The sequence below is a fragment of the Nicotiana sylvestris genome, chromosome 12 (genome assembly GCF_000393655.2).
Source record: "Nicotiana sylvestris chromosome 12, ASM39365v2, whole genome shotgun sequence".
Classification (NCBI taxonomy): Eukaryota; Viridiplantae; Streptophyta; class Magnoliopsida; order Solanales; family Solanaceae; genus Nicotiana; species Nicotiana sylvestris.
Genome location: NC_091068.1, coordinates 64,121,686 through 64,136,313, shown reverse-complemented (window position 1 = coordinate 64,136,313; position 14,628 = coordinate 64,121,686). Strand labels below are relative to the sequence as shown.

Sequence of the window (14,628 nt, the reverse complement as noted above, 5' to 3'; positions counted from 1 at the left end):
TAAAATCTACCTTCGTAGCACTTGAACCCACAAATCGCTACTAACTTTAAACCTTTCCGGAGATCATCTTTCTCTAGCCGTCGACATTAGAAACACCGACTAAATCCTGAACCACCGCACCCCGCGATCTCTGATCGTCGTTTCTTCAATACTGTTTGGCAATATCCTGCTCCAAAGGCGAATTGTAGAAGATCATAACACCGGCGAACCTAGTACATAAGGAAAACGACACCTCATCATAGAAGAAAACTCCACCACGCTCGCAAATACCAAGTTTCGTTACTCCATCAACCCAAATAGAAACATTTTTAGTCTGATTAGCTTTCCCCTACCGGGAATAAAATACCGAATCTCTAGATCGTGCACTGAGTAAACCTCCCTTCAAGTCATTCACTGCCCCGACACGTAGGCAAACATCTTACCATCATATCAATACTGCAGAACAATAGTTCATAGTATCATGGCATCTTGTGCCTAGCCTCAGAGCTCTCAGAAGTACCATTACTGAGCTGAAACGATAGAATATCCTTCCACAAGGCGACGATAATAACTTAGACATCTTATCCCGCACCACATTCATAGTGCCATTACAATCCTTCTATTCTCGACTTATAACTAGCGGTTCGTGTCGCGTAAGATTGAGTAGGAAGGAAACAAAGGATTAAGCCTCAAGGAATCAAATAGCACGATGAGGAATCAAGAAGGGAAGTACTCTTAACAGTCCTGTAGCCTCCCGAAGATAAGTAAAGACGTCTCCATACCGACCCGCAAGACTCTACTAGACTTGCTCATGACTCGTGAGACCTAAGGGAACCTAGTGCTCTAAAACCATCTTGTCACGACCCAAATTCCACTAAGGGTCGTGATGGCGCCGGACACCACTGTCAGGCAAGCCAACCATAAATACTTAATTAAATTCTCATTTAAACAATTGTGAAAAACTCTGTTTTTTTTCTTCAATTTTTACTAATAAAAGATATTCAGCTCAAATTAAATATACATGCCAAGAAGTCAATACAAAATACCCCATAACTATCCCAGAACACGGTGTCACAAGTGCGTGAGCTATTCCTAGGAAGCAATACAATACAACAACCGTCCGGAATACAAATTGGACAGAAAATAAATACAATAATCTAGAAGAGAATCTACTAGCGGGTTGTCTCGAGAAGTGCAGTTCACCTAAGTCTCTGTACCATGCTGCTATGCCCATCGAGCCACTAGTGATGCATGTGCCTGTGCAACAAAAATGCACAATAAGTGTAGTATGAGTACGAAAACAACGTGTACCCAATGAGTATCCCGTCTAATCTCGAAGAAGTAGAGACGAGAGGTCCACTTCGACACTTACTAGTGGTCCAATAATGTTATATCAATAATATATTAAATCGTGGATTTTTATAAACATGATTGTAATTCGATAGGCTGAAGCAAGTAAACAATTCTTTCTTTTATAGGAAATTTCCAAATTCCTTTTCATCATTTATACATATATTCTTAAGTCGGGAAGAGGCAATAACAACTTCAATAAGTTTCAAGCCAAGCAATGCAAGCATGCGCAAATCATGCCGAGGTCGTACAACCCGATCCAACATAAATGTAAAATGTGCATTGCCGAGGTTCGAACGACACGAACCATAGATGCATCTATTATCCCGCTCGCGAATCCTCTATGCGACGCGGTCAACATAAAATAAAAAGCACCCTGCTCACGAATCATACATGCGATGCAGGTACACATAGAATCACATATTCAAACAGTTAATCCAGACTTCATTAGGGAACAACTATCCAATGAAAATTTAAATCCTCCTTTTTTAACGATTTAAGAAACATGAAGTTTAATCCTTTTAGAAATTCATTTACCAATTCGATAGAATTTAAGCAATTCGAAACGTCAATAGGATTACAAATATTTCCAAGTACAACATGCTTTTGACTCCTAGATTACCCGGACAATAGCATAATAGTAGCTACGCATGGACTCTTGTCACCTCGTGCGTACGTAGCCCCCACAAATTGGAGCACATAACCAATTATTTCACCTATGGGGACAATTCCCCCTTACAAGGTTAGAAAGGAGACTCACCTCGCTCCGAAGCCTAAATTCCGATTCAAGAACGCGCTCAAACCTCCAATTTGGAGCCGAACGATCCAAAACTATTTAAATAGGGTAAGAACTAGTCAATACATGCTCAAAAGTTCATATTCTAACTATTAAACCAATTTCCCAAGCCTAAATGCAAGGTTCCTAAAATTCATCTCCGGGCCCACGTGCTCGGATTCCGGAAATTTTTGAAGAAAATTGTTACCCATAACCTAAGGATCAAGAATATATGATTTTTACTCCATTCTCTAATAAATTTCGTGGTTAAATCTTGTTTTTACCAAATTCTAGGTTTTTCATCTAAAACCCTTGATTTTTCCTAATTTTCACATGTTAATCTATCCATAATCTATGTATTTAATTCAAGATAGGTGGGGATAACTTACCTTATCGTTGATGATGAATACCCCCCTCTTGAAACCCTCCAAGAATCGCCAAAGCCAAGAGAAAAATGAGAGAAAATGGCCAAATCCCGATTTTTAAAACACTCGCTCCCTCCAGTCCTTTCGCACCTGCGGTCTATTGACCGCTTCTGCGGTCGCGCAGGTACGGACCAATTGCCGCTTCTGCGGTCTCCCCCAAGCCTTCAACTTCCGCATCTGCGCTTCTCTTTTCGCAAGTGCGGTCCCGCATTTGCAGCAAAATGACCGTATCTGCGGTCCCAGCCTAGTCGTCCATTTCCGCTTCTGTGGCGCGAATGCCGCTTCTGCGGCTCTGCACCTGCGACCCTAGTTTCGCAGGTGCGGTTACACCAGCACCTTCAGCCTTCTCCAAAATTCCATTTTCGATCTGTTAACCATCCGGAATCTACCCAAGGCCCCTGGGACCCCAACCAATCATACCAACCAGTCCCAAAACACATTACGGACTTGCTCGAGGCCTCAAATCATATCAAACAACGCTAAAACCACAAATCGACCTCCAATCCAAGCTTTATGAACTTTAGAATTTCAAACTTCTACTTTCGATGTTTAAACCTATAAAATCACGTCCGATTGACTTCAAATTTTGCAAACAAGTCATATTTGACATTACGGATCTACTCTAACTTCCGGAATCAGATTCCGACCCCGATATCAAAAAGTCAACTCTCGATCAAACTTCTCAAAAAAACCTTCAAATTTCTATCTTTAGCCAAGTGACTCCAAAATGACTTACGGACCTCCGAATTCACTTCTGATCGCGCTCCCAATACCAGAATCACCATACAGAGCTATTCCCAGACTCAGAATGCCAAATGAACATCAATAATGCTGAAATGCACTTCAATCCAGACTTATGAAATTTCTTCCAAAATGCTAACTTCCACAATAGGCGCCAAAACGCCCCTGGGTCATCCAAAACCCGATCCGTCCATACGCCCAAGTTCAAAATCATCATACGAACCTGCTGGAACCTTCGAATCCCGATTCCGAGGTCGTTTACTCAAAAATCCAATTTTAGTTAATTCTTTCAACTTAAAGCTTACGAAATGAGAATTCTCTTTCCAAATCAACTCTGAACTACCCTAAATTCATTTCCGACCATGCGTACAAGTCATAATACCTGAAGTGAAGCTGCTCATAGCCTCAAACTGCTGAACGACGCGCTAGAGCTCAAAACGACCGGCCGAGTCGTTACAAGTTGAGGTGTTCAGTTGATCATTGAGAACAACTTAAAGAGGCACTTTATGTATTTAATGAAACAATAAACTTTCTGAAACAGGAAAAACAGAAACAGAAAGTTAGCAACAATAAAATGTCGAAATAATTTCTGGAAAAACAATTTAGGAATAAATCGAGCCCGTTGAAGGGATAGTGTGTCCTTAAGAAAATTATTCCCCTCAAATACCCCAGGTGCTGGAATATTAACCTCCCAAGATAGAACAATTTGAAAACGGATTTAAAATAATCCGGGTCATTGAAAAAAAATTGTCCAAAAAGATTAATCAATCAATCGTTGACCGAAGCCGAAGCCGAGCGAGCGATGACGGCGCGAGGCTTACCTTTTTCTTAACTCTTTAAGATCTAGAAGAAGAGCAATTGTATATATACCCATCAAAAGTTTTTTCTTCCTCCAATATGGGACAATGTCCCTTTGCCAAGGAGAGAACTCTAATATTTCATTTTCCATTCCATTTCACATTCACCCTCTTTTAAGCTAAACCAAGCTTAAAAACCCAACAAATTTGAGGACATCAATCTATCAAAATATTGAGTATCATTGCTTAAGTTCAACTTATGTTTAAACAAAAGATGATAAAGTACTTTTGCTTCACAGTTAATCCATCCAAAACTTTATGCCCTTACATTGTACAATATACAAGCTATTACATGCACAAGTTACTGTATTGAAATAATGCAAAAAAAAAAAAAAAAAATCAAAAAGAAAATACTAGTCATCTTCAGTGATAAAGTCCAAAGATGGCAACTCCACATGAGGAAGCTCAGGAACTTTTAGCTTTGGGAGAGACATAGCCTCCACCTTATGTTTTAGCTGCTTGGCGGAGTCGTTTAAATCGCCTTCTTGAACGTTTAATGGAGGTGGGGGGCGCTTAATCCAGCTTGTTACCATACTACCAATGGATCTAAGAGGATGATTTAATCCATCTTTCATTTTCAAAATGAGAGAGACCTCGGATAGTTGCCATGTTAAGGTGAGGACTATCATAGCTGATAAAAGGCAATGAGTGACAAAGTTCTGCTTCTGAATCTTCCTTAGTTCTTTTACAACATTTTCTTCTTTTTCTCTGTCTACATCATCTGATGGAATTTCTTCTAAGTTGGTTGATTGACTCATTTGATCAAGTGGGCTATCTTCTTTCAGTGATTCTAGCTGTTAAAAGAGTTATAAATTTGAGTAATACACTTTGAATATAAATTTTATGCACTGACCGATGTTAAAAAAAGAATATGATGATTACTTATAAAATAATTATCTGTACACATACTAACTGGTAACCATAAGAAAATGAAATACAAGGCCAAAATACATTAATAATGTAAGAAAATATTCACACGGTTGGTCAGTTAGTGTATATAATTTAAATATTTTTTCTTTAATCGAAAAAGTGGCTCATGAAGAATGAATCCTCTGTACACAATACTTTAACGAAGTGGTCCAGCCGGAATTTGGGCTCTGTTTTAGACTAAGTTTTTTGAATTTTAAACAAGTATACAATAAAAATATTTTTTTTAAAGGTTAAAAGCTTCAAAGAAAATAATAATTACTAGAAGTTTAATAATAAAAATACCGTAATATTTTGGCGAAGTACTATATAGTTTGATCATAAGCACTTTTATTTTTGTCTATTATTGAATAAAATACTAAATAAAAAAATTAAATAAAATATCATACTTACTAGGGGAAATATTTTAGAAAGAGGGGGATAAAGATAGTTGTATGCGGCGAAATCAGAAGACTTGATTTCTCGCTGTCGGGACATTTCGGAAGCATGTCTCGTGACCCCGAGGGCGAGAGGCCGCGACCAAATTCCCGACCTCCGGGCTCGTCGGAGCCCGACTCGGAGGAAACAAAGACCGAAGCCAGGACAGAGGGGGAAGCCCCCAAGGCACATGGCTACGTCTGATAGGCCCAGCCTATCCAGAGCCTACGCTGAGGCATCACGCCAAACCATCTCATCTCCGTACTTTGTGTTTAATCTCCACATATTTGTACCATACCGTGTTCCCTCGCCTATATAAGGGGAACCCATACCACTTTGTAAAGGGCTGATGTTGCTCCATTTCTCTACTAAAGCAATAATATCTCTCTCTTTCTCCTATTTTGTTCGTTCTCATTGGCTCGAGGCCAGTTTAACATCTATTGTCTTCTTACTTATTTCATGCTATATTGCGCAACTTTGGCCGTAAAGAGCCTTGCTTGATCATCGTATCCATAGTTGTTATCCTATTCCCGGTTGCCCCCGATAGCTCAAGCTCAATTTGAGTCCCGACCCCGAGGTCCTTATCGACCGGCTTTGCATCCGGGAAATGGTGAATCCATCACTAATGGAAGGGGAAAATATTACCTCGGGTATACGAAGGCAAGGCAAAGGCAGCATACGCACATACCTTGGTACTGCGCTCCCCATCCGGTACGAAATACAGCTCACCACTTGCGCTCGTCACAGGACGAATGATTCACCAGCTTCCGGACCCAACCGGGAAGATCATGGACTTCACCCGGCATCCACGAAGTTGCTGCAACAAGGGAGACAACATTATTACGCAGCTGATTTTCGCTATAGGCGAAATCTGAAAAAGCGACAAACGCCTCACTCACGTGCATAATTCCACCCTTCGGGAAATGGAAAAAACTCCACAGGGATAATGTTGGTCGTCCGGACCCGGATAAACCAACTGGCCCACTCTTAATCCCCGCTTTTCTCATCATCAATAACAAAGGGCGTGGACGAGCGACATCTCAGAGTTAGCAGGCCTCGACGATGAAATGGCCAATATAGCCTGACAAGGTGATCAAACGTGAATTCAAGCCCGACCTTCTCCGCGAAGAACCTCATCATCAACGTCGTTCGCCAAAACGACGGATGAATCTGTGCCAGGGTAACCCGATACTTCAAGCAAAAATCAAGCACGACCCTATCAGGGGGCCAAATGCGAAATGGTATAGATATACGCTCAAGATCCATCGGTGGAGTCCGCAATGCCCTCATCTGGGGAAAACACCTACAGTGTTATCCCCTCGCTCCACCCGTAGTATCTCCTCGCCATCTCCAGGTGTTCCTATCTTATCAAGGACTCCATCTCCAGAGTGAACTCCCTCGGTTCCTGAGCACCAGGAGCAACACCCTCGTCCCCTATCGGATCGGCCCCGAAATGGTTTCCATGACTATGGTGAAACTAACAGGTCAAAGCAAGAGCGCGCACTAACACTTTTTGCTCCTAAAGATACGAAGTACTCTGTGACAAAGCAGAAAGGCGGCTATCTAAAAATAGTGAAGTCCTGCAAAAAAGCCGAAGCCGACCCACATATATGCAAGAAGCAGCGACGATTCGCTTGCCCGAGGTAGGCCCCGGGAAGCCAACAGCCTCGATACAGATCGACTGTTCAATACCCAATCCAGAAAGCATCATTCAACGAGGAGTCAAGAATCGAGGGGCCATTCGTATTATCTCTGAGCTCAAGATAGCACTCTACGTCAAGAACCCCGGTCCAAAGAAGTCGGACTTCGGGAAGCTTTAAACGCCAACACTTGACGCAAGGCAAGTACCTGGTCTCGTGATCCCCTCTTTCTGAAAAGAGGAATAAACATAGGAAGCTCTGATCGCGAAAGCTCCACGAAGGCCCGAGGAAGCGCCTAAATACAGGAAAACTTCTCAGCAGAAGTCTATCCTATACATTCTAAATGGGCTATCTACATCAAGATCAATAGGAGCCCGCGAGTACCCCGAAGATGACCTTCATCCAGGGTAACATTCTTGAAGGCCCCAGAATTCGACGCATGATCTCCATACAACTCGGAGGGCCTCGATAGCCCAGACCTATCAGATCAATCCAAGATTGGTCCAAAGTACGACGATAGATTCGGATGAGAGCTATGCCGATCAGCAGAAAACCGGGACGGATGCCTACGCCCAAGACCGATATCAGCAGCCAGCAAACAAAAGAAAGTGTTCAAAAGGCCCCGAAGGGAATGAGAGCATACGGAAACAAAGCAAAGTTCGAAAGCAAAAATCAACGGGGTATATTCTTATTTATAAAAGTTTGTGTACAAGCAGCCCTCGAGGGGTCGTTACATACAACTTGCAAAAGCCTATAGGAGTCTACGCCCAAAGTGGAGGAATGGAAGGATGTACATGCGATGAAACCCGGCGCCCGGTCCGCCCTCAAGAGTCCATCTCCGGTATCAGCATCCTTGGGCGCCGCACCCTCGAGCACGTATCCTCGAGGGTGACTCCTTCGATCTCCACCTCCCATAGGTTCCCAGCTCAATCCCCCGAGGTATCCCCACCGGAGAAGATGAAGAAGATTATAAGAAGGGAAAGGCAAGCGAGCCAACGGAAGCACTGGGATAGGAAAAGCAAAGCCAAGGCCCCCCATTTATAGGAGATTACGACACAGTCATCTAGGCTTTGGAAGGCTGACCGACGGGCACAGTTAACGCATCCATGGAAAATCGAGTCGAGGCGGTACCTTCACCTTGCAAAACGAGAATCAGGAGTGCAATAAATGAAGTTGAAAAGCACGAGCATGTGGATGTCCAATCACCACGAAGCTCAGGCTAGGAGTCGCATTGTCGGTACGTCGTCGCCGAAAGAAGCTCAAAGAGTCAAGTGTTAGAATCATTTCCCATCTCTTCATTATGGGAAACGCAGAGACTATCTGTATGCGGCAAAATCAGAAGAATTGATTCTCGCTGTCGAGACATTTCAGAAGCATGCCTCGGGACCCCGAGGGCGGGAGGCCACGACCAAGTTCCCTACCTCGGGGCTCGTCGGAGCCCGAATCGGAGGAAACAAAGGCCGAAGCTAGGACGGAGAGGGAAGCCCCCAAGGCACATGGCTACGTCTGACAGGCCCTAACCTATCCAGAGCCTATGCTGAGGCATCACGTCAAACCATCCCATCTCCGTAATTTGTGTTTAATCTCCACATATTTGTACCATATCGTGTTCCCTCACCTATATAAGGGGAACTCATACCACTTTGTAAAGGGCTGATGTTGCTCCATTTCTCTACTAAAGCAATAATATCTCTCTCTTTCTCCTATTTTGTTCGTTCTCATTGTCTCGAGGTCACTTTAACATCTATTGTCTTCTTACTTATTTCATGCTATATTGCGCAACTTTGGCCGTAAAGAGCCTTGCTTGATCGAATCCTTAATTGTTATCCTATTCCCGGTTTTCCCCGATAGCTCGAGCTCGATTCGAGTCCCGACCCCGAGATCCTTATCGACCGGCTTTGCATCCGGGCAACAGGCCCCTTCGGTTTGATTACTTTCTTGTTTTAGCTCGCATTTCATCGTTAAGCTTCATGTTCTTAACATCAACTGCTCTAACAACTAGCTCGTGAATAGATCACGTATTTTTAGAATCCCATTTACAAATTTAATTGTTGTTACCACGGTAAACAATAGTGTGAGTGAATTTATACTTTGAATTAATTAAAATGATAAAATAAAGCAAATAAATAATTAATACTCAAAAAATATTATTCATAAATTCAAATATTATATAGTGAAAGATTAAAAATAAATAAAAAGATTATTTTAAGAGAAAGAAAAACCATATTCATTGTAGTATATTATAATAGAAGTAGCAGATAGGGATATAACGTAGGTGACAAGCTAATAAAAAGTTAAGTAATAATGTAGCCATACTAAGTAACGGGTAACACAGTAACAATAGACAAAGAAAAAAAATAGACAATTTTTTTTGTAAACAAATAACATATTTGTAGATATATAAAAGGATTAGACATTTAAATTTGATATAAGAAAACTTTTTGAATTATTACGAGAAAAAATATATTATATAGATAATATCACGCAATTAAAAACATAATTTATAAACCTAAAATTTAAAACATTTACAATGAAATAACGACAAGAAATAAATTAACAATATAAAGATGTAATTAAAATTGTCATGTAGTTAAGTTATAAAACAAATTAAAGTCAAACCTCTATATGAAAACAAAAGGAACATTATTAATTGCTTATTGCACATAATACTAAATAATAATTACTAAAAGTGTAAATTTATGGAAAATAATAAAAAAACTTCTTCGTTTTAACTTTGCCATAATTTCAAAAGAATTAGAAAAATAATACGATAATGTTTATATTATAGATACAACACGAAATGTGAAAAATAATTAAAATATTATATGATATAAAATAATGTATATAGAGGAGAATAGAAGTAATGTGAAGGGGTCTACACTTTAAATTTGTTTAATAAAATAATTAAATAGGAAAAATAATATTATTGATAAATTTACATTGTATTATACTAAAAGTAGAGCAATGAGTAAAGCTAATATAAATCCACTTGGCAAATTATGACAATATTTCTTCTAGTATTTAATTTAAATTGAAAGACAGGATATTTATTTAAATTTAAATAGAAAGATCCTCCGTAAATAAGATTCTTTTGAATCTGAATGGAAAAAAAGTTAAATTTGAATTGATTAATTAATTAATTAGGAAAACTAATCAACACATAAATGTTCCAATTCAAACGGGAGGATCAACGAGTGAGGCGAATTGTTTTAAATAAAGATAAAGAGTTTTTTGAAATTTGAGTTCACAACAAAAACAACATAAAAAACAAAAACATGTTTGTTACTAGAAATAAGACTAAAAAATCTAGGTTTGAACCCATAATCATAATTACCGAGTTGTTGGATCAAAACTTAACTTTCGTAACTACCTTAAGGATAATGTTTAACTATGAATCGACTCAGACAATGGCTAAACAAATGTCAATTGTGTTGCCTTGCGATAAAATTAATTATCCAATATTTTATAATTTACTTTATATCTCAATTGTTTGGAAGCAATACATACATTTTTTTTCCTTTTTTTCATTTTTCTATTAGTGCTAGCAGTTGCTATGCTAAAATATATAAGAAGGGAGGATAGATTCTTCTCTAATGACTCAGGTATGGACAATGACTTTTTAGCGCATTGTTGATATTTATGTTCTCTCAAATTTCGCGCGTGTGTGTGTGTCTCAATTAGAATGAAATAGATTTGGATATGGTAAACACATAGATGAATATAATTGCACTATTTGGGATTGCTATTTACACAAAATAAAGTGAATCACAAAATCATAAGGTAAGATTCGTTTAATTAAGAATTACATGTAAGAACTCATCTTCTTTTAGTACATGTGCATCCTAGAACGAAGAATATTTAAAGTAGGTTAATATTTGTTTAATTATAATATATTAATCTTAACTATATCCCAAAGGTATCATTTAAATTGTTAAAAATAGTGTGACTTTAATTGTGTGGTTAAAATTGAGGTAACTAGCAAAATTATTAAGCAAATTACGATCCAATTGTTTTATAAGTTGGTAACTCCCAAAAGTTAGAATTCTCTTTAATATGGGGTTATAATATTTAAGTTTATGTCAATAGTTATTCATATAATTTGTTCTTTTTAATTTATAGAATTTAGGGATCATAATATTATCCGCAAATCGTGCGGGCACTAATACTAGTTAAATTTAAAACCAAATGGTTAACTGGAAAGTGAAATTAATTCTTATTAAATTAAGATGTAGGATGATCTTTATAAAATAATTAGAGTATACACTTAAAAAGATTATTTATATGTTGGGCCCATGCTGAGCATGGACCACCCTTAACTAAATTTTTTTTAAAAATAAATGTGATAAGAAAAATCACACTTTGAAATATGGGCAATAGAGTCAAAGTTAATAGAAATAATATTTATAGTTATTTGTATTGCATTACAATAAGTATTGTATAAATGAATATTAAATTTAGAGATAATGTGAGGATATTTATACAAAATAAGAAGAACAAAACTTATTTAAATTTGAAATGAGAAAGTTTTGTTCAATTATGATAACAAATGACATGCATGTGGATAAAGCCACATAACTAAAGTCTAATAGATAAAATAAAAAAATAAAAAAATTGAATAATAAAACAGATTAGAGATAATGTGAGGATATTTATACTAAAAATTACTTTAGAAAATAAAATAAAGTAAGTATATAATGCTTAAAAATATATTGTTAAATTTAAATTATTTAAGAATTCAATCAATAGTTTAAAAATAAAACAAATATTTAATTTAATATCAAAAAAATCAAATATCTATCTATTTATATTAAAAATAATAGTGGATAAAAACATTAAATAAAGTGTAAATTTAATTGAAAAAATCACATGAAAAAGGTGATAATATTACATATTAGATAAAATTATAGAAAAAGTAAGAAAAACAATTAAAAATCAAAAATATCGATATTAAAAATAAAATGATAAGACAATTTGAACTTGAGATTAAAAAGTTCTTAAAGATATGATAAGAACACTCAAATACGGATATGACTACAAAATTGAAGTGTTGCTAGATAAAGATAAATAAAAAATTGACATCAAATTTCAAAATTAAATTTACTAAATAATTATATCATGCAAATAATTTTACTAATGAAAATTAAAAGTCAAATTTATATCTTGAAACTAAAAGAGAGAAAAAATTAATTGCACGTACTACAAAAAATAATTATAAGAAAATTTAATAGATTTGAAAGATTATAAAAGAACTTATGTAATATTTTTAGACTAATTAAAAGTTATATTTTAAAATAAAATATGATATTATTTTGAGTATACATAAAATATTTATATAAAAAACTAATTAAATTTTTTTAGTAGGGAAGACGATGTATAAAGAGGAAAATAGAGATAGTGCGAGGATATTCATATTTTAAAAATTATTAAATAATACTCATAAATTTATTGGTAGATTTAAATGATGAAAGAGTTCCGAGTAGGAGGATAATAGTATAAAAATATAGGAGTATTAAATTTCAAGAATAAAAAAAATTACATTATTTATTAAAAAGATAATAAGCAAGACATTAAGACAATTTATAAGCTAATAAAAGATCACATTACAATATACAATACTAAGTAATAAATAACGGAAAAACTATAATTTAGGAACAAAAAAAAAAGAATCTAAAAAAGTAGAAGAATATGACTTATTTGGATTTGAGATGAAAAATAAAGTTATGGTAAGAATTTTGTAAAATAATATGATTTAATGTGCCAAACAAGACAGATCACAACGTTACATATTTATTATTCGTTAATATTGACCGTAAAACAAAATACAAGTGCCAAAATCAAGGGGTTGAGTTATTACGGATATAGAAAAAGAATAGGTTATCCATTATTACGGATATAGAAAAAGAATAGGTTGTCCATTATGATATTTTAAAAATGGTTTCATGTCCTGCTTTTTAATTAATATCTAATAATTATTTATAATTTCTATATAGAAGGTTTAATTTTGAAGTTATTTGCACATAATCCAAATAATCCAAACGATAATTTGACATGATTTATGTCACGGATACTAATACCAGTTGATAACTAAAAGAACAAGTACAGAACAAGTACAGGGAAGATGATAACAGACCAGCCCAATATGCAGAATCTAACCTTCTTTCATCCCGGTTTTTTATGGGGATTAGTTGCTTCTACTAGTGGTACGATATAATCTAAAATCTTAAGTTAGTGAGTTCTACCTAGAGAGTATGTATTTAAACTATGTAACAAAAAGTAATGAATTCAGTTGGTTCTGTTCTCTACCTTTAAAAAAAAATTACAATCGATTAATTTCTATTTAGTAACTCATCGTGAGCATTTATTAAAGAATGACTTTAATTATTAAATGATTGAACAATCGAGAGTAATTTACTTATTATACTTAATTTACATTCATAAAAAGTGTCTAATGAATTTTGAATTCAATCCATTCCGTTTCACAGAAAAATGTATAATCTATACTCCTTACCACACTATCACTTATTCGATATGAATATGAGTATATTGATCAGATCGTCTATAAAATTCAACACCTTTTTCGTCTATAAAACTTGAACTTATATATATATATACCTGAGTTAAAAGTTGGGAGAGGAGTTGGTGGCGGTGCTCGGCTTCCTTTTCACCTTCATCATCTTTGTTGATGGTATTATCAACGGCGACAAAGCTCTCTTCAAGAAGCTGACGTCTTTTGGATTGGACTTGTTCTTCTTGTTCTATTAACTGCTCTATGGCTTTCTGTATGAGCTCTACTTTTTCCACCCTTTCCATTTTCTAAATTTTCTCAATTTCCAGTAGCTTCTTTCAAGTTTCAACCGACCTAAGCAGAGACGTGTGCTATAGCGATAGTGGGTCATACATACAGTACTAGAAAACAAAATTGTTGTAGAGAGTCAAAAACGACCTCAATCCACTTCGGCTTCGACCGTCAACATTAACCACTCATCCCTTGGCACGTACTAATATTGCGCTACTTATCCTTTCTTTGCTCAGAATTTTAATTAGCTAATAGCGACGTTCGGGCAAGAAAATTGACTAAACTATTATAAATACACTAAATTGTGAATGGTTGTGAAAATATTATACCGTGGATATCTATTTAGTACTTTATTTAGCGGTGTTAAATGGCCGGGTTTGATCGATTTTTACTACTAAAAATTCAGTAAAAAACGATCACATATAGCGACCAACGTTGATCGCTTATCTCAATATACCAACCAACTTTAATCGCTAAGGTAAAAGGACCAAATGTTCAGTGTAAACAAAATACCGATCAACTTTGGTCGGTATAATATTTAAATAATATAAATTTAGTGACCAACGTTGGTCTGTATATTTAAATTACGATATTTTTTTAATTATTATAATTCAAAAATTAGCTACCAACGTTGGTCTGTAAATTAAAATGTATATTTAACAATCTGGGTTCATAAGCGACCAACTTTGGTCGCTTATTTTTAATTTTTTTTATATATAAG

General features: G+C 36.1%; 1 protein-coding gene across 1 annotated transcript; it reads right to left on the bottom strand.

Annotated features, from left to right (window-relative positions):
- Positions 1-4,289: 4,289 nt before the first annotated feature.
- On the bottom strand, positions 4,290-14,099 carry LOC104243525 (uncharacterized). The gene is made up of 2 exons (XM_009798725.2): positions 13,724-14,099; positions 4,290-4,921 (listed from the first exon to the last, which is right to left on the bottom strand). The coding sequence occupies exons 1-2, from the start codon at positions 13,919-13,921 to the stop codon at positions 4,481-4,483; spliced, it is 639 nt and encodes a 212-aa protein (XP_009797027.1). The 5' UTR covers positions 13,922-14,099; the 3' UTR covers positions 4,290-4,480.
- Between the last annotated feature and the right edge of the window lie 529 nt (positions 14,100-14,628).